Source organism: Dermacentor silvarum, chromosome 10 (genome assembly GCF_013339745.2).
Source record: "Dermacentor silvarum isolate Dsil-2018 chromosome 10, BIME_Dsil_1.4, whole genome shotgun sequence".
Lineage (NCBI taxonomy): Eukaryota > Metazoa > Arthropoda > Arachnida > Ixodida > Ixodidae > Dermacentor > Dermacentor silvarum.
This window is the reverse complement of record NC_051163.1, coordinates 139,620,945-139,641,739: the sequence shown is the minus strand read 5'-3', so window position 1 is coordinate 139,641,739 and position 20,795 is coordinate 139,620,945. Positions and strand designations below refer to the sequence as shown.

At 46.7% G+C, this 20,795-nt stretch overlaps 1 protein-coding gene across 5 annotated transcripts in view; it reads left to right on the top strand.

Annotated features, from left to right (window-relative positions):
* LOC119430996 (nuclear respiratory factor 1-like) overlaps positions 1-19,862 on the top strand; it is a 157,795-nt gene extending 137,933 nt beyond the window's left edge. For 4 of the 5 annotated variants that reach the window (XM_037698462.2, XM_049657073.1, XM_037698463.2 and 1 more), the window contains one exon: positions 18,611-19,862. In XM_037698462.2, the coding sequence (XP_037554390.1) occupies positions 18,611-18,771 (161 nt within the window). In that variant the 3' untranslated portion in view covers positions 18,772-19,862. The remainder of the gene's footprint in view (positions 1-18,610) is intronic. The other variant, XR_005187954.2, reaches the window with a different exon arrangement.
* Positions 19,863-20,795: the final 933 nt, after the last annotated feature.

The window sequence follows — 20,795 nt, the reverse complement described above, 5'->3', positions numbered from 1 at the left end:
CAACAATTTACTGTATCGCACAACGTGTCAAAACATGCACACTTTCGAGGTCACTTTGCTCTAAAAGTTATCTCGTGTTAGAAACAAATTAAGCCGATTTTTGTGCCGCCGTCAGCAGCGAAAGAGGCCAGCGTCTCGGCCAGGGAGAAAAAAAAAAAAAGCACCGGGACGATCGGAGCGGCGAGAAACTTGCTCGCCAGCCCCGCGCCCCGATGGCAGCGCAAACTCGTGTTGTAACGTTTTCTCGGTTCTTTACAATCCCTGCTTGATGTCAATGTCATGAGGTGCTGCGCTTTGCGGTTGGCTGCGCTCACGTACTTTAAAATTGATTTTAAATACGTATGTTCTAAGCTATATTTGCCACTGATATCTTGTACACAGTGTGTCTGTGTCCACCTAAATCGATCTCACAAGTTATCTCTACTTCAAATTTTTGTGTTAGTACTCCTTAAAAATAATTTCTAGCCATTAGTACCATATTGCACCCAGACCCTAATTTAGTACATAAAGAGTTGATATTTGAAAAAAAAAAAAAAACTTGGCATAGAACAGGGCAAAATATATGTAGTAAAAGGTTAGCAGGGTAATGTCATCGGCAATTTTGATAATATGCAGTTGAACCTCGCAATAACAAAATCGGCGGGGAACACGAAAAAATTTGCTTTCGCGAGAATTTCGTTGTTGCGAAATGAGACAGCGCAGATAGGTAATGCGTTGGAACGTAACTTTATTGCCAAAATTTTGTTAGCCTACTTTGGCAAGCTTTGCTTGAGGATATAGAACTGCATTGCCAACAGTAGAAAGTGCGCCACATGCGTCGATCAGCAGTGGCAGCACTGCCGTGGAGCAGTATTGTCGGTCAATTGCTTTCAAAGATACGATCACTTTTGTGAGATTTTGCGTACCCCGGCACCGGACGCAGAGCAACAGCGCTCGACACATGCAGCGGCATTTCTCCAGTGCACGCTGTCACCCTGAGGCATCGATGCGTGCAGTGCCGAGTGCAAAAGTGACCGGATCTTGTATACCTGAAGGATCAAGATTACAGCCCCTTCGCGCAAATCTGCATCTCGCACCCATTCTGCACGCGATACGCTGTGGATTTTGCTTTAGCTTTTCATGTAGCAAATTACGTGCGATACTCTTCCCGGACAACATATTCCATAACTCAAAAAATGCCCACCTACGAGTTGCCTCATGTAAAACGATCCACATATAGCCCCTGTGTGACGTCGTCCTCAATGAATTGAAGCTTTCAGAGTACCGAAGGCAAAATCATGATCGTGAGCTTCTTGAACTCCATCAGTAGCGTGTATTTCGAAGGGAAGCGCAACAATATTCGAAGCACAATTGGTTTGAATCGAAGCGCATCACTGCAAGCTTCCACCGAAGTGCCTGCCGGCACTCGAGCTCCTTATAATTCTCTCGAACTTCGCTTTTGCATCACATTTCTTGGCTTCGAGATGTGTTCGTGAAGACCGGGAATAATTAAGTCGTGGAATCGCGCCCTGAACGAGCATCCATATATCCCGCAAGGAATCAATATATGTTTGTTCTTAGGAATGAAAATATAGAGCGTCGTCGTCCAACACGACGTTCACACACGTCGGACTTATCTGTGAGGCATTCTTCCTTTCGGCGTAGCATGCATTTCCATATGTAAAACTCTGCTGTCATCGCACCACAAAATAAATAGTGAGCACCAGCATCACATTCCATCTGGCTGCTGGAGCAGCCGCAGACAAAGCATGACTTCGTAGGAAACTTCTTCCTGTTATTAGATGCCGAAACACTTCTGCGTGAAACTTTTCATCACAAAAAAAACGCCACACATCACACAACACCAACAAAATGTCGACAGTATGCCGACAGACGAAGCAGCGCCACCGAAATGAATACAGAAGTGAAAGCAGAAGCGAAAGCAGAAGCAGCCGAAGTGACGAAAGACGCGATTGTACTGCCACTAGTTTGCATGACCACCACTGCAGCCACCTGTCGAGCGGCGCTGTGAAACTGAAGTATGTCTAAAAACGTTGGTAACCACGACCGCAGCAACGCTAGGCCTACCTGCTTCAACGTTTGCTACCAAGCTTCTTGCTGTTCAGTTCAGTGTGTTTTATTGCAAGAATTCGCTGCTGTCCACAATGACGTTGACTCCGCCTTTGTAATCCTCGCCAATGGCTTCGAAGCTCGAAAAGCACGGAGCGTTGCACAATGCCAGTTCCCGAAAGTCAGCTTCGCCTCAATAGACCTCTCCTGGGGTATGTCACACCGCAACGGCGACCCTGGTTGGCAAAAAACAGCCGCCGCCGGCTTTCTGCGTGGTGCAGTCGCGTAGTGCTTGGTGTAGGAGGGCGCCACGTGGACGCGTGTTTTTATTTCTTTTGTTTATTTTTTTATTTTTATGTGACCCTCCACAATTCTATTGGCAGCCAGATTAGCAGTAATGTGTGTCGGAGAACATCGGCGTGTGGTAAACTGCGCAATGAAAATGTGGCGACGCTGGCCTTTTACTTGCGAACGTGAACCACGTGGGGGTGGTCTGCGATGGATTGTGCATTGAAGAGTGTCGGCTTTTCCAGGGAAGTGTGCCACATTAGTTGTGGTAAAGTGTGCGGCTAGAACAGCGATGATATCGGCTTACCTTTGTGTAGGGAAACGGACCACATTGCGTGTGTGTGTGTGTGTGTGTGCGCGCGCGCGCATCATGTACGACACAATTAGCAATACATCTCGCTTACAAGACTGTGGAGGCGTGTTGCGTGTAATAAAACCAGTCGTAGTGATCAACCCCCGATAGAACTTGAGGACTCGTAATTATTGAACAGGTAAGAATGAATGAGACACGGGAAGGTTAGTGAGCACGTGTATCTCGTGGCCATCCGCGCTGTGTGCAGAAAAAAAAATATGAAAAAAAAACACCTTTGCTTGAGCATAATTTATCGACCGAGAGGTATGACCACAAATGGAGCTCCCACGATGTTTTGACCGGCTGCCAAAGCTGCTTGTATACATTTAACCACGGGGAATGCCCAGAAGGCAAACCAACAATTATCGCAATTTAACGCGACCTCATGGGTCGTAAAACTGAACTGTTTTTCTTTTTTCTTCATTTATTGGTGTACTCACCTTCATGGTACCGACTTTATGCCGTGATGATGCACATAAACATGCAAAAGTTGGGTCTTGTTAAGTTTAGAGCATCAAAGGAGTCAGCAGACACAGCGAAGTTAACGCGCAACGGTTAGTGCACTTATGTAAGATTTTGCTTTGTACATTCACATGACCAAGACTAATAATTAAAATTAAATTATGGTGTTTAACATCTCTAAGCTGCACAGCGGCTTTGGGGGACAGTGTAACGAAAGGGTCCAGATTAATTTTGTCCACCAAGGGTATCTTACCATGCTTCCAAAGCAGGGTAATAAGTTTTTCTGCATTTCTCCCTCATCTGAATTTAGGCACCGCTACTTGGTACGGCTATACTAAGCCACCGTGTAGTTGTAGACGAAGTTCATCTTGTATATCGTTTAAGGTTACAATATAAATAGGGCACAAATCAGTGCATTTCTGACAATGCAATACAACTTTGTGTTCGAAGACCAGTCATTTATCGAAGTATCACTTTGCTACCGCGAAAATGTGCATTATCTGTTATAAAATGTTCGTTTTCGGGGAGTAATACATTTTTGTGGATGTTTGATCTACGGAAGAGGCGCACTTTTACGAAATCACGACACGCTGACTTACGGGAACCATGCACTCCGCAATAATGCTACGTTGTTGTACCAGTAAAACAGGAACGATTATACTTCCTAAGCGCAGTTCGTAAATGCTGTCACATCAAAAAATTTCAATATGCCGGACTTATGATCGTGGCAGTTGATATACAAGCAGAGCTCTTATGCAGAGAGAACAGGTCGCACGAACGTTTTTTCGCCAACCAGTGCCCGCTTTGGAGATGCGGCAGAGGGGAAGGGGCCCCCGCAGTGACGTCACGCTGTTTGCAAACAGGGAGACGTCTATACAGCAGTGTTACGCCTTGAAGCATATGCATAGTATTGCGGTAAAGCATACCAAGAGTTGGAAGGGACAATTGTCACGGGACACTGTATGTATACACGCGTGCCCCCCGCTGTCTTCCATCACAGTACGAGCAACGATGCACCTAATAAGTGTACTGGCAGGCCTTCAGAGATATTTTGGACATGCCTGTGGTGATTTAAGCCCTTCCTTAAGGGCAGTAAAAGGCAGAGAATTTAATTTTTCGGACGGACAGATTTTTCTGGTGTTTTCGCGGCCCCTAGGGAGTCCAAAAAATCGCACATTGACTGTATAGGCCCTTTAACTTGCTTGCAGTAGTGCATGAAATATTCACCAAAGTAATTTCCTGTAGAATCGGAGCAACACTTGAGTTCAGTCGACCAAGAGACCAGGCTGGCTTCAAAAAAGGGATATTCTACAATGGATCACATCCATGTCGTCACTCATGTACTTGATAAATCTGTGGAGTACAATCCACTTCTCTGTATGGCTTTCATAGATTATGAAAATGCATTTGATTCAGTAGAGATACCAGCAGTCATGGAGGCATTGCATAATCAAGGGGTGCAGGAGGCATACATGAATTTCTTAGCATATAGCTACAAAGATCTCAGAGCTACCTTACTTCTTGACAAGAAAAGTAGAAAATTGCCTATCAAGAAAGGAGTCAGGTTGAAAGACACAATCTCTCCAATGCTATTCACTGTATGCTTAGAAGTATTCAGGCTATTAGACTGAGAAAGCTTTTCTTAAGAGTGAGGATCAGTGGCAAATATCTCAACAACTTTCGGTTTGCATATGACATTCTCCTGTTAAGCAACACTGGGGACAAATTGCAACAAATGGACCTTAACCGAGAAAGTGTAAGAGGGGTTGAAGATTAATATGCAGAAGACAAAGATAATGTTCGATTGTCTGGCAAGGAAACAATAATTCATTATCACGAGACAGCCGCTAGAGTCTGTGCATGAGTGCGTTTATCTAGGTCAATTACTCACAGGGGACCCTGATCATGAGGAGGAAATTTACAGAAGAATAAAAATGAGTTGGAGTGCATACGGCAGACATTACCAAATCCTAACTTGGAGCTTTTCAATGTCATTGAAAAGGAAAGTGTACAATTATTGTATTCTACCGGCGCTAACTTATGCGGCAGAAACTTGGAGGTTAACAAAGAAGCTCGAGAACGAGTTAAGGACCGCACAAAGAGCGATGGAACGGAAATTGTTAGGCCTAACATTAAGAGGCAGGAAGAGAGCGGTGTGGATCAGAGAACAAACGAAGATAGTTGATATTGTCGCGAAGATAGCAATCGAGACCTTGGCAAAAGTGTTCTTTTTTTTTTTTTTTCAATCTAGGCTGACACTCGGAGAGCGCGTGTTTCAGAACACACTTCGTCGTTCTCGTTGCAGCGGCCGGCGGCCGCAGGTGCCAGCCTATCTCGCGTCAATATTCTAGTTGACATTAAGTGGAAAAAGTAGAGCTGGGCAGGCCATGTAATGCGTAGGATGGATAACCGGTGGACCATTAGAGTTACAGAATGAATACCAAGAGAAGGGAAGCACAGTCGAGGACGGCAGAAAACTAGATGGAGTGATGAAGTTAAGAAATTCGCAGGCGCAAGTTGGAATCGGCTAGCGCAAGACAGGGGTAATTGGAGATCGCAGGGATTTGAATTTACTACTTTTCAAATCAAACTACTGTTTAAGTGGATACGGTTTAATGAGGTTTTCCTGTATTTGAAATCTGACATCTGCTCAAGCAGGCAGTTGTTTATTGTTAGGCAAAAAAGAATCATTACACAAAGGTCGGTAAAGGGAGTGAAAAATTCTGTATTTAGTTTTGGCTTCATTATTTGTGAGTTTTTTCACTGAAAATGAATTGCAAATGTTACAAATGTCTTGGCACACAAGACCAAGACTCAGCGCTGTGCAATTCACAGGTCAGTTCTGAGTCTGTCATTCGTGCCTGCATGGTTACACGTGAGTGGGAAAGTACTGAGATGTTCTGCTAGTTGAAAGCTACCTTCGAAACTGACAGCCTGTGTGTAGTGTCGGCAGTCACCGGCGCAGAGGCTGGAGGGGTGGGAAGAGCCGAGAACGAAGGGACGTAACGGCCACAAGGTGTTGTAAGAAGCCAGGCAAGAAGAGACGCGCAGACTTTTTAGAGCAGTCGACAAGCTACTGGTTCCAACAGGAAGTGTGTTCCGAAACCTGAACTCCACCTGGCTGACAGGTGGACTTCAGTATGACAATCTGCTGTTTAAACAGCATATTGCTACGGCATGAGCTGAGCAAGGAAAAGAGAAAGAAGACGTTAGCTGGCGCAGCCTATGGATGCCATCTTTACTTGACCATGGCCCTCGTCCTACAAATAAAGCCAGTTCAACTGTAACAGTTTTGTGGTGGAGGTGCTGGGTACTTCAACCAAGACGACTGAAACTGCTGCAGCAAGTCCCACGCCGAAGCCAAAACCTCGAGGCGCTCGACTGCCTCTGACACCACTGGAGATCCCACATCGGCGACCAACAGCCATCTCTGGCTGCTCCAGCGCAGACACCCGGCGGGCGCCTGGATGCATTAGATGGAGCCCCACCCTTTCTCAGGAAAATTCGGTGAGGACGTGGAGGAATGGCTCACCTACTGCAAGTGTGTGAGCAAGTACAACGGCTGGAACTCCATGGCTCAGCTCGACAATGTCATTCTGTTCCTCGCAGACACTGCGCTAGTGTGGTTTGAGAACCATGAAGATATCTTCACATCGTGGGACAGCTTTGTTACTGACCTCACAGAGTGCTTTGGTGATTCCACCACGAAAATGAAGCGGGCGGAGCAGACATTGCTTCAGCACGCTCAAGTCTCAGATTAGACCTGTACTACGTACATAAAGGCGATCCTGAAGCTATGTAAAATGGTCAATCCTCGAATGTCCGAGGAGGACAAAGTTGGACACCTTCTCAAAGCATAGCTAAGGATGTTTGCAATTACTTAATTGGAAGGGAGAGTCTCACCTCGGTCTCCAACCTCATCAAGCATTGCCACACATTTGAGGCCTTGAAGCTGCCCCGCTTCATGCCAAAGTTTTGGAGGTTAGGGAATGTCACAACAGTTGCAAGCGTTGACGACAACTACAGTTTTCAATTTGACCTTGTGACAACTGTAAGGCAAATTGTCTGCGAAGAACTTGTCCGACACACCAAAAAGGTGGGTGTCAAACAGTTTGGTTCTGTTTACAACGAACTTCAAGAACATACATCTGCTGTATCCTCATTGTCTGCCATGTCAGGCGCTGTAGACTGTCTAGTTGATCAGCTGCGACAGCACCGACATTCTTTTCCCGACGACATGATGTACGATCAACGCACTCGTAGAGCTACCACCACGAATCGGCATTCGGAAGATCGCATTTATTATTTTTGCAGCATCCCAGGGTTGATTGACCCCAAAGCCTGTAACGGCGGTCGCACATCGCCTGTTTGTTACAGCTGTGGCGCCATAGGACACATTGCTCGTTTTTGTCACCGGTGTTCACAGACAACAACAGATGGGCCAGCACTGGCGTGACCTAATTTTGAATGTGACAGTTATGACGACCACTGGCCGACAGACCCTGATACTGCAAACATCACAGGTGCGCCACAAAGGAATACCTTCAGTTAATATAACAGGAGTGGCTCTCCAGCTACAGACCGCAGCCTGACGCCACCAACCAGTTGCCAACGCCATTCACCGCCACCACGGCAACATTATAAATCCCCACCGCCGTCGGAAACTAGCCGGTGCGGCCGATGGAGGTAAGGCTGCTGAACAGTCTGCGTCGCTGCGAAAATCCCCTCTGCCTATTATGATGGTGAAGAACAAAGTGCGTATGTTAATTGATAGTATATCTGGAACTGCATTAGTGGATACTGGTGCTACCGTTTCTGTCATGAGTGTGACTTTCAAAGAAAGGCTGGGTCGGAAAGTTATGTTCCCGTGGAATGATTGTGTGACGTTTCGTGGTGTCAGTGGAGAGTGCCTTATTCCCCTTGGTATTTGTGTTGCAAGTGTTTTTATTCAGAAGGGAAGATCCTAAAACAAAATTTCTCGTACTACCGCGGTGCACTCATGATGCGATTCTCGGGATTGACTTTCTTCAGGATTGTGGTGCTTCCGTTAACTGTGGCACAGGCGAAATTACCTTGTGTAGCGCGCTTCTCGCCACCCTTGCCAACACATCTTTACCAGAGAAAAACTATTGTGTTTCGAACGATTTGCTGCTACCGCCTTGGTCGCTGTCACGTGTCCCTGTCAATGTCGCTGCTGCCAACCTTTCATCGTTTCATGCGCAAGTCCAGCCACTTACGTCGAGCTGCGCAAAGAAAGATGTACTTGTGCCACACTCTCTCGTGAGAGTAGTGAATGGCGCCTCACATTTGTGGGCTTTTAATTGTTCTTGCATCCCTGCTGTTCTCCCGCGTGATATGAAACTCACTGAATTTGACGAGATTACGTACAGCTCCATTACAGTTCTAAGCGAGGAGGAGCAGTCTCATACTAGCGATCCCCACCGAAGCACTTCTGAAGAGCAGATCCTACGGATGATCAATCAACACGGTGCTTCCCTCACATGAGCGCCACACTCTCACACAAGCTTTGTGGGCACATCTTTCTGTGTTCGATTTCACACAACGCGACAAGCAGGCTTCACTCCCACAACTCATGCTCGCCACAGAATTGACACCTGGTCTGTGCACCCCATTCGGCAAAAGCCTTACCACGTTTCTTCAGCAGAGAGAACAGTTATCGCTGAACAGGTGAAAGACATGCTACGGAAAAGTGTTGTTCAAAACCCCTCTAGTCCGTGGGCAGCAGCAGTAATCAGTAAGGAAGAAGGATGGTTCCTGGAGGCTCGGCATTGATTACAGGAAACTAAATGCGGTCATCAAAAAGGATGTGTATCCACTTCCTAGAATTGATGATGTCATCGATTATCTACATTCCGCTGCCTACTTTTCATCATTGGATTTGCGATCAGGGCATTGAAAGATACCCATGCACCCAAGACGATAAGGAGAAAACGGCCTTTGTGTAACGCACTAGCAACATTCGAATCATTTATGGACACTATCCTCCGAGGACTTAAATGGGAAATTTGTTTGTGCTACCTCGATGATGTATAGTGATTTTTGGCAGCATATTGAGTGAGCATAATAGCCGTCTCAGTCTTCTTCTGGATTGTGTCGAAAAAGTCGGCTTGATCCTGAATTCCAAGAAATGTTGTTTTGGGGAAACCGAGACGTTAGTACTTAGGCATCTGGTCGACAAAAACGGCGTGAGGCCAGATCCACGGAAAATTGAGGCTGTCAGCTCCTTCGAAGCACCGAAGTCAGTGCGGGAGTTGAGGAGTTTCTTGGGCCTGTGTTCATATTTTTGTCGCTTCGTCCCAAGATTGGCCGACGTGGTGTACCCCCCAACATGTCTTCTACAAAAAGACGTCCCTTTCAACTGGTCGTCTGCTTGCTATGACGTGTTCCGCCAGCTAAAATTTCTACTAACGTCGGGGCCCATATTACTTCACTTCGATGCATATCTACGGAAGTGCACGCTGATATGGGAATGGCATCAGCATCAATGCTGTACTAGTGTAACGTCATCAAGGAGCTGAACACGTTGCGGCTTATGCTAATCGCTCTTTGACTATGGTGGAACGAAGTTACACTGTCACAAAGAATGCTTTGCAGCCGTTTTTGCTGTCCACAAATTTCGGCCCAAGTCTACAGACACCCGTTCACTATCGTTACCGACTACCACGCGTTATGCTGGTTTATGAATTTCTGTCACCCCAGTGGTCGACTGGCATGTTGGGCTCCTTAACTGCATGAGTATGACTTCGTTATTTCCTACAAGTCTGCACGTCGCCACGCAGGTGCAGACTGTCTCTCCCGCCTTCCTCTGACGGAGTGTGACGAAGACAAATTTGCTGACTGTTTTGCTCCCATTTCTTCTACATTACCAGACTTGATGACTTTCAGGGCAGTGCAAGAAATTTATATTAGTTTGGAACCGCTATTTTTAGCTGCATCGCGTCCTGGAGCCACCGGTCGAATTTGTGTTCGTGATGGCCTGCTTTACAAGACCAATTATTCGGCTAAAGGCGCACGCTTCCTTCTGGTGGTGCAGCAGAGTCTGCGCGAGGAAATACTGTGAGCCATGCACGACGATGCAACGTCTGTCCATCTAGGGTTCATCAGAACTTTGAGCCGTATGCAGGAGTGTTATTACTGGCCCAGAATGATACGAAACTCGGTAACGCACTACGTCGCCACTTGCGAACAATGTCAACGCTACTAGCACCCTACAACCGCTCTGCCGGTTTTTCTGCAACCTCTCCCATAGCCTCACCTGCCATTTGAACAAGCGGGTATCGATCCTTTGAGCCCATTTCCATGATGATCTAACAACATCCGATGGGTGATCGTATGTGTTGACCACCTGACCCGTTACGCAGAAACAGCGGCCATACCATCTTCAACAGCTGTGTGCGTTGCAACGTTTTTGGTTCGAGTCATTATTCTTCAGCGTGGTCTCCCCCCCCCCCCCCTCGTGTTAGCATTAGTGATCACGGTCATCAGTTCGTTGTGGACGCCGTAGAAGAACTGCAGTCGCCGCAGTTCGCAGTTCTGCCATTCAACGCCTTATCACCCTCAGACAAATGGGCTTGTAGAACGTACGAACAGAACTCTTAACATGCTGGCAATGTACGTATCTTCTGATCACAGAGACTGCGATGATGTACTCCCCTTCATCACCTATGCTATGAAGACGGGTAAAAAGAAGGACACCGACCACAGAAAGAATACAAGAAAAGTCATTTCAGCTCCCCTGACGGGAGCCTTGTTCACAATAAAATCAAGGACATGCGATACAATGTTTATGTAGTTTTAAAATATGACGTACGCAGCGTGTGTAGATGGGGGGGGAGGGTTCCGTCATTCCCGTTGAGGGTGATATCTGTCATTTGGATTAGGAGGGATTCCGAGTGGTGTCTTGAAGTCAAATTTCTTTTTTTTGAATCAATCCTGTGGGCTAAGTCACCTGCATGTTCTGCCAAGGCGTTTGATGCGACTTTTTTCTTTTTGACATCGTTGACATGCTGCTTCAACCGCTGTTCGAAATTGCCTGTCTCGCCGATATATAGACCTTTTCATCGGGCGAGGAGGAAAGGGCGCGCGACGAGCCTTTCCTCCTCTCTGGCTTGTGCGAGCCGGCGCAGCGCGGCTTAAATACCGTATTTACACGATCGTAAGTCGACTTGAATGTAGTCGACCCCCCCCAAAATTGCATCTCTCAAAAAAAAGGGGGGGGGGGGGAGAAAAACCACGCGAGTGCATTCACACAAGGGAAATTTATTGACTGGGTTGCTAAGACTACTCATCGTCACTAGAATCGACCTCACTGGCACTGCTGCCGTCATAGCTGCTGCGGTCCCACAGCACGTCGTCATCAAGTGCAAGTCCACACTTCGCGAACGACCACACCACGACATCGCGAGGTACAGCCGCCCACCCAGAGAGGACCCACCCGCACACAGTAGCCAGGGAGGCCAAATTTCCTCGCGCTGAAGCCGCCACTGCCGCACCACACGTTCACTGACTCAAAACTTGCGTCCCGCTGCGCAGTTGTTAGTTTCCTCGGCATGAAGGATAGCAGCCCGTTTGAACACTGCTGTGAACGAGCGCCAAAAGATCTTGGCACTCATGACAGGCCACAACAGCAGAAGTGACAGATGCGCGCGGCCGTCGAAAACAATCGTATCTCAAAGAAAAGCTATTCCGCCAACTACTAATACCCCCAAACGACGACTCATCCGCCAACTACCATACCCCCCTAACAACGGATCTTCCGCCAACTACCAATACCCCCTAAACGGCGGCTCTTCCATGATCGATGCTCCCACAAGAGCCGTGCGCTTGTGGTGCGCGCAATCAAAATGTATGCAATACGGTAAATTAATACGCTACGCTTCTACCGTAACCATGGAAACGTAGGTGCAAAGTTGTAACCACGCCGTAGCACCCCTGATTTCTCATTTCTCTTGCCACTACTAGCGGTACACGGTTCGGTTTCGATTCTAAGTCGACCCCCCAACATTGGATTGTCAAATTTGAAAAAATGGGTCGACCTACAATCGTGTAAATACGGTATGTTGCCGGTCGCGCGCTGCGGAACGATTTGGAGGTGTCTTAACCAGTTCTGAGTGAAATTTACGGGTTGTCAGTTCTTACGAGGTCGTCGAACAACCACTGCCTTTAGGTGCAGCAGTAGCTACAGTATCTGGAAATTTCTCTTGGATGCGCAAAAATGCGACGCGCATCATTAGCCGCGGTGTGTGCATGTGTTCTGAACTATGTTGGATGTATCGGTTTTCACTCGACGAAGAGTTGTTGTAAAACATTTGCATCAGCCACCGGCATCGTTCTCACTCATTTTAACTCTAGTAGACTTCAAATCAGATTCTATGTCTACGTTAGCCTCCTGCAAGAGGCCGACGGCTTTGCTCAACACAGCGAGCACTGCGGTTTGCAAACCAACATAATACACACAAGCTTCGTGCTTCGATCGGAATTGCCTTGTTGTCCTGTAAGGACAATATACAAAGGTTATCGCATAAAGAGAACCCAACAACTATTTGTAAGGATACAATTTTCGTAAGATGGGTGAATGCGTCGTAGATGACTGAACTTACGAGACCGAAAAAAAAAGAGTTCATATGTCCGGCCTTTTGCGGCAAAATAAAACAGAACACGGAATAATGACGCAGTAAGACTTTGCATGGTCGTGCCGCATGCTTGGACCACTTGGACCATGCGCTATATAGAACCATCAGATCTATACACAGCATTTAGTACTGCCTCGGACACTCGCGAAGTCTGCAGCTAGTCGTTCACCACTCGAAAAGTGGTTCACACTGTATGGTATGCGGTTATTATTAACCAAACTATTTTATTTGTAAGTGGAAACCTTGCCCAGCAAACAAGGCAGTCGCCCAATGTAACTACAAATAACAACTTGAACGCTTGTCAAAGTAAACAGCCCGACTTATTCACCAGCAGAACGGTACCCACGCTGTTAGGATCGTCAAATGTTTTGTAACTACTTGTTGCAGCTAAACCAGAACTTAGAATTACAGTGCCGAGAATGCTGCAGTAAGGTAACTTTCGTGAAACGAATTTTCAGAAATACCCAACTGATATTCGAGGCTGATTTCCGAGGCTCAAACAAACGCGCAAACCTCACGCTGGGTGCTCCGTCCGCCCAAACGCCAGCAGAAACTCCAACCGCTTAATTTCTTCAGACTTAAATTCCTTCACTACGCCTCACAGGACCATTCCCCACGTAAAAGACGCCATTTCATGCTAAATAGACCGCACGAGTGCGAAAAAATCCACCAGAAACTGCCGCCGAGCGTGTACCATAGCATACAATATGACCATCGCCGACATGCTGGCAATGTACGTCGACATCGAACACAAGACGTGGGATGCTGTCCTTCCGTATGTGACCTTCGCATACAACACGGCCGTGCAAGAAACGACGCACTTGGCGTCGTTCAACATCATCTACAGAAGGAACCCGGCAACGACGCTTGACGCCATGCCACCGGACATCACCGACGAAAACAATCTCAACGTTGCCACCTACTTGCAGCGTGCCGAAGAAGGTCGACAGCTCACCTGCCTGCGCATCAAGAACCAGCAGAGCAGCGACAGCCGGCACTACAATCTTCGACGGCGCTACGTCGAGTACCAGCCCAGCGACCATGTTTGGGTCTGCACTCCGATACACCGACGAGGACTTAGCGAGAAACTGTTACGTCACTATTTCAAACCCTATAAGATCATCCGACGTATTGGCGCACTGGACTATGAGGTTCAGTGCGCCAATACCTAATACGCCGGCTGGAATCTACACAGCACGAGTCACGGTTAACAATCGCACTTACCCAGCGAGCTTCGTAATCATGCAGCACTGCTCTAGGGACGTCATCCTAGGCATGGACTTTCTAAACTAACATGGTGCAGTCATTAACTTAAGGTCCAAGTCGATAACGCTTTCAACGCACAAAGCGATACCGCCGGATACAAACATCAGTTACCATGCCTTGAACGTGCTTGAAGAACAAGTCACCGTTCCGCCTCGTTCAAGCGTAATGATATCTGTCGGTGCCAAAGTGCCTACAGACATGGAGGGCGTCGTCGAAGGTGATCATCACTTACTGCTCAACAGTGAGATTTGTGTCGCTAGAGGCATAGCTGAGCTACGTTTAAGAAAAGCAAGAGTGATACTCACAAACTTCAGCCCTTACCAACTACTCAGCTTTCTCTTGTTCTAAACTTCAGCCACGTATACAAGCACATTACCAAAGGCACCACGGTCGCCTACATCGATGAAATAGTACAAGCCAGCAGTGCTTTCGCCTTCACAGACTCTAGAGAACCTGCAACGACGACTGTAGTACCTAAACCAGCTTTCTACGTAATGAGAACCTTCCCAGGCATAACAAAGAACAGCTAAAAGCCTTGCTCTTCTAATACAAGGACTGCTTCTCGTCGTCATCAAAAATTCGACAAAGTCCTGTGGCGAAGCACCACATTATAACCGACGAACATGTCCGCCCACTCCATCAGAGCCCATACCGAGTCTCGGCTAGCGAACGTGATGCAATAAGGCAACAAGTCGACGAAATGCTACGTGACGACATCATCCAGCTGTCCAAAACTCCGTGGGCATCCTCCGTGGTGTTAGTGAACAAGAAAGATGGAATCCTACGTTTCTGCGTCGATTATCGTCACCTCAACAAAATCACGAAGGACGTATACCCTCTCCCATGAATAGACGCTTTGGATCAACTCTACAATGCAAAGTATTTTTTTCTCGGTGAAAAAATCACGAAGGACGTATACCCTCTCCCACGAATAGGCCTTGGATCGACTCTACAATGCAAAGTATTTTTTTCTCGGTGGAAAAATCACGAAGGACGTATACCCTCTCCCATGAATAGGCCTTGGATCGACTCTACAATGCAAAGTATTTTTTTCTCGGTGGAAAAATCACGAAGGACGTATACCCTCTCCCACGAATAGGCCTTGGATCGACTCTACAATGCAAAGTATTTTTTTCTCGGTGGAAAAATCACGAAGGACGTATACCCTCTCCCACGAATAGGCCTTGGATCGACTCTACAATGCAAAGTATTTTTTTCTCGGTGGAAAAATAACGACGGACGTATACCCTCTCCCACGAATAAGCCTTGGATCGACTCTACAATGCAAAGTATTTTTTTTCTCGGTGGAAAAATTACGAAGGATGTATACCCTCTCCCACGAATAGGCCTTGGATCGACTCTACAATGCAAAGTATTTTTTTCTCGGTGGAAAAATTACGAAGGACGTATACCCTCTCCCACGAATAGGCCTTGGATCGACTTTACAATGCAAAGTATTTTTTTCTCGGTGGAAAAATCACGAAGGACGTATACCCTCTCCCACGAATAGGCCTTGGATCGACTCTACAATGCAAAGTATTTTTTTCTCGGTGGAAAAATTACGAAGGACGTATACCCTCTCCCACGAATAGGCCTTGGATCGACTCTACAATGCAAAGTATTTTTTTCTCGGTGGAAAAATAACGAAGGACGTATACCCTCTCCCACGAATAAGCCTTGGATCGACTCTACAATGCAAAGTATTTTTTTCTCGGTGGAAAAATCACGAAGGACGTATACCCTCTCCCACGAATAGGCCTTGGATTGACTACAATGCAAAGTATTTTTTTCTCGGTGGAAAAATTACGAAGGACGTATACCCTCTCCCACGAATAAGCCTTGGATCGACTCTACAATGCAAAGTATTTTTTTCTCGGTGGAAAAATCACGAAGGACGTATACCCTCTCCCACGAATAGGCCTTGGATCGACTCTACAATGCAAAGTATCTTTTTTCTCGGTTGAAAAATCACGAAGGACGTATACCCTCTCCCACGAATAGGCCTTGGATCGACTCTACAATGCAAAGTATTTTTTTCTCGGTGGAAAAATCACGAAGGACGTATACCCTCTCCCACGAATAGGCCTTGGATCGACTTTACAATGCAAAGTATTTTTTTCTCGGTGGAAAAATCACGAAGGACGTATACCCTCTCCCACGAATAGGCCTTGGATCGACTCTACAATGCAAAGTATTTTTTTCTCGGTGGACCTAAAAACCGGCTACTGGCAAATCGAAGTCGACGAAAGGGACCGGGAGAAGACTGCCTTTATAATACCAGACGGAGTGTTCGAGTTCAAGGTCATGCCGTTTGGTCTTTGCTCGGCACCTGCGACTTTCCAACGCGTCATGGATGCAGTACTGGCAGGCTTGAAGTGGCAGACTAGCCTCGTCTACTTGGACGACGTAGTTGTATTTGCCTCAAGCTTCGAGGAACACCTCCAGCGCCTTGAAACAGTTCTTCAAGCAATCAAGACCTCCGGACTTACGTTGAAGCCAGAAAAATGCCGCTTCACATACGAGGAGCTCTTGTTTTTGGGCCACGTCATCAACAAGTCTGGAGTGTACCCTGACCCACAGAAACAGGCGGCCATCACTGACTTTCCTCCGCCCGCCGACAGAAAGGCAGTGCGTAGATTTCTTGGGCTGTGCACCTTTACAGGCGCTTCGTCATGGACTTTTCACGGATCGCCGAGCCACTGACGTACCTCGCGAAGGCCGACGTCGAGTTCAAGTGGGAGACGCCACAAGTGGAAGCATTTGAACAACTGAAGCGATGCCTGCAGTCGCCGCCAATACTCCGATAGCGAAGTCCACACCGACGCAAGCAGCGTAGCGCCGTGCTTGTGCAGAGGACTGACGGACTTGGACTCGGATTGCGAAATGCCTGATGGCATTTCGCAATCACAGCGGCGCCACGCACGACCTGAAGTCATCCACGTGGTGCGCCGTAAGCCTTCCTACGCCCGCTTACGAACTTTGTTGCTTTTTTTATTGTTTTTTTTTCTCTTTATTACGTGTGGTTTTGTTTTCGCTTTCGTGTTTGTTGGTAGCATCGGGACAATGCTTTTTAAGGGGAGGGTATTGACACGTGTACATGTTTATATTTCACCGGCTGTCAAATGTTAAACTTTATCGCTAGGCACAGGACGCGCCTGCAGGTATCTGAAGTTTCTCTATCTAACGTTATCGATGCTTCTATCCATTGTCTGTTGTCACTGACGCTTATGTAATCTGATTGTATGAGCGACGCGAATTGGCTAGTACTTTCTGGAAGACACGCGGGCACCAGGGATTAATCTAGAACTTTCGATGACTCATGTATAAAAGACGGCTCGTTTCGCCGCTGATCAGATTTCGACGATCGCCGACTGTGTTCGCCGCTATCGTTGTGCTTTAAGTGCAGTTTGCTTTTGTGGGCACAGGTTCGCCCAATAAAGAACCAGTTTCGTCATACACAGTTTTACAACTGTTTTCTTCGCTCTCACTACTACGTGACAATAGTTTTTAAACCAACCCAAGTCTTGGGTGCTCCATTTTTCTGACGAAAAAGCAAGCTTGCGATAATAAAAGAGACCACGTGACAATGTAGCTGCATGCCAGCGATAGCAGCTGTCTCAAACATAAACCTCGTTGTCTAGTGCGGTGTGCTTATGCAAGTTGACGCATTTTATAGAGACCAAAGATGTGTGTGCCAAAAGCTGCTCACACATCAGGGAAAGAGCATGGCCACTTGTTTTCAGTGCGATAAGCTAGGCACATATTGTCATGTGCTTAAATTGTTTTTCCTTTCATGGACTTTTGTTGCAAAAATGAACCGTGCAAGACTTAGGCTTCTTTAAATGCTGTTCTCTATCACCTCTTGACATCGTGACCAATATTTGCATTGGTGCTTTTTTTATTTGAGCAGGTTAATCAAAAGTTGATAATTACACCTTATTAAATAATTCTGCAAAATGAAGAAAGAATTACTCTTGAGTAGCATGAACCATGCCCAACGACGTACAGTGATTGCTGTTTGCGTAAGGCCCTTCGTTATTTTTTAAATTCTTGGCAGCATTTAGTTGGGACAGCATGACCAGGACAGATCAAAAGCTTTTCAAAAACCATACTGAGTGATAATCTATGAAAACTTATGTTTTTCCACCCTACACGATGCCGTGCCGATAATGCATGACCATGCTAATGCATGTGATAAAAGGCATGACCATGCCTTTTGTCGTGTGCAGAACATGTTCATTTAAATGAATTTGTTATTAAATTATTGCAAGTTGCCCAAGCCGGACAGGGATGAACTTAGCAGGTCTTTGCGAGGTAACAACAAAGAAATGTGCAATATTAGTTTTTGTGAATAAACATGGGGCAGGTACCATTGCCCTTGAAAAGCTAGCATCCTCTTATGCGCAATGCCTCATAAGCACAGATTAAGAAATTTGCAGAATGGAACTAGCTGGCGTGAGATAAGGTTAATCACTGCCTGCAGTGGACAAACCGTAGCCATGTGTGTTGCTGGCACTTAAAGTAATGCTTCCTCTTGCAGCGTTCCCAGTGTCCGGTATGGTGACCATACCAGTGTCCATGTACCATGGAATGCAAGTCACTATGGCACCTGTTGTGTCTGCCGAAGCTGCTGGCACCGAAGGAAATGGCGATACAGTGGAGGTTCTAGCTGTGCCAGTTAGCACAACACAGGTGGATTGACTCGGCCCAGTGCATCAAGATGTTCGTTGGAGAGCCCAGGTAGCAGAGTTGGATCTCAAGTCCAGCAGCTAAGCCTCGGCAAGTGGTGCACTCCTAATGTGCCATGGACTCTAGTGTTGCTGCCAAAAATGCATTATCTTGTGTGCTTTGTCAGGCCTGTTGAAGGCTGGATGGTATGTTCACGATTGCCATACGAGTGTTTGGCACACAGAGAGCAAGCACGATTGTTAAGGAGGCATTCCTTTGTTGTCATTTTAAGTAGGGTGTGTGTAAGATACCACTGCTTAACCCCGTGAGGTGTATTCCTCCCTACTGCAAAACGGGTAATTCCAGCCGGCTGGCCTTTACTCTTTTTGCAGAGGGGTGGTGTACACAAGGACGCTTGATGTCATGCTGTAGCATAATGAACTTTTTAGTAGCCTTCATTGTGTGCATCGTATGTGTATGCATTGTGAGTGATGGTTTCACAGCCAGGCTGCACCGTAGCCTGCTACAAGTCATTGGCACAATTCGTGGATGCTTGAGAGAATTGCTCAACAACGTTCACAGGGTCACCTATCAACGCAGAGCAGTGTGTGGCCCACTGGGACTGTGCGTCGTCTCTAGTCTGCCAAAGACACTATGTGACACATGATTGTATTTATTGGTGAGTGCTGTATAGTGTGCGTGTGTGTGTGTCCCTGCAGCCTTGACGTGAATCTTCCCACCATTTTGTGAAGCAAGCATGTGTGTGCACTGTGAACTTGCAAGTGTGATTCACATGTTTTTTGTTTGCACTGTACAGACCTAGGATTTATTCATTTTCTTTGTGTTATGATGTAATGTGGAGAAACTGTTTTCTTTTTGTTTTTTTTTTTGTCGGGTATGTGCACTTTAAGTGACAAATTTGTTGTAATTTGTGTTCAAGTTCCCACTGTTAATGATTTGCGCTAGCAGGAAAAGTGTTGCTCTCATTCAAAACCAGTGTTGTGATTTCTCAGCCTTGTTTTCACTTTAGCGTCATTCTGAGGTTATGCTTTGTGCCCAAATTTCAAACATTCAGTAATAAACATTGTGTCTACTTGTTGAAATAAATCTTTTGTCACAATTTCTGTCCAGCCCTTGCAGAGAAACGCAGTAGTGGAACAGCAGTGCCAAATTACACCAAGAGCAGTCCTTTGCTCCGTCCTGCTCCAAAAGGGCACTTTAGCATAAAATTGTGCCAAGCATGCACCAAATGAAGCACAGCGTTGATGTTTCTTCTGTTGATGCTACCTTGGTAGTAAAACTGAAACCAAAACCTTTAAGCATGTCATTGTCATTATCATGCAATCAGCCGAGCGGCTGCAGTCGTGGATATAGTCGAAGCTGACTGTTGCCAGCCGCGTGTGATGACGATGACATGCTTCAGTTGGAAGAAATGGTTATTTATTGAAATGGAAAACTAGAACTTGGCGATGCCATGTGCTTCGGCTCGGCGCGTTCCTCTCGAATGTCCCTCGCGCCCCCTCGTGTCCGCTCTCGCAAGCCAGAATTAAATGGGCTCCTTGATGCCAGGTGGCGCTAGTCGTCCGTAGTAGACGCGGTCCCTAACACACCCGGGCTCCTAAATAATGCGTCCTCGCATTACACTAATCAGTCACGAAATCTTCGAGCCAACGTGGTGGCTTTCTTTGTCTGGGCCGGTCATAGGAAGCCGTTGTGGCTTGAGTAGTTTGGGTGGTGTCGTCTTGTGTTTGGGTAAGGACTGCTCCAAGCGCTGAGTGGGAAGCGTCGACATGTACTTGTGTCGGTAGACTTGGATTGAAAGTCGCCGAGTTAGGTGCCTTGGTTAGTCGTTTCTTTAGTGTGTCCATGGCATCTTGGCATTCAGGTGTCCACTGAACAATTGCATCTTTCTTCGTGAGAAGTGTCAATGGTCGAGCAATTTTTGCGAAGTCTTTTATATACTTGCGGTAATGTGACGCAAGTCCAAGGAAGAACCTCACCTCACTTTTTGTTTGTGGCACTGTGTGCTAGTTTGCTATCGCTGCAATGCGCTGTGG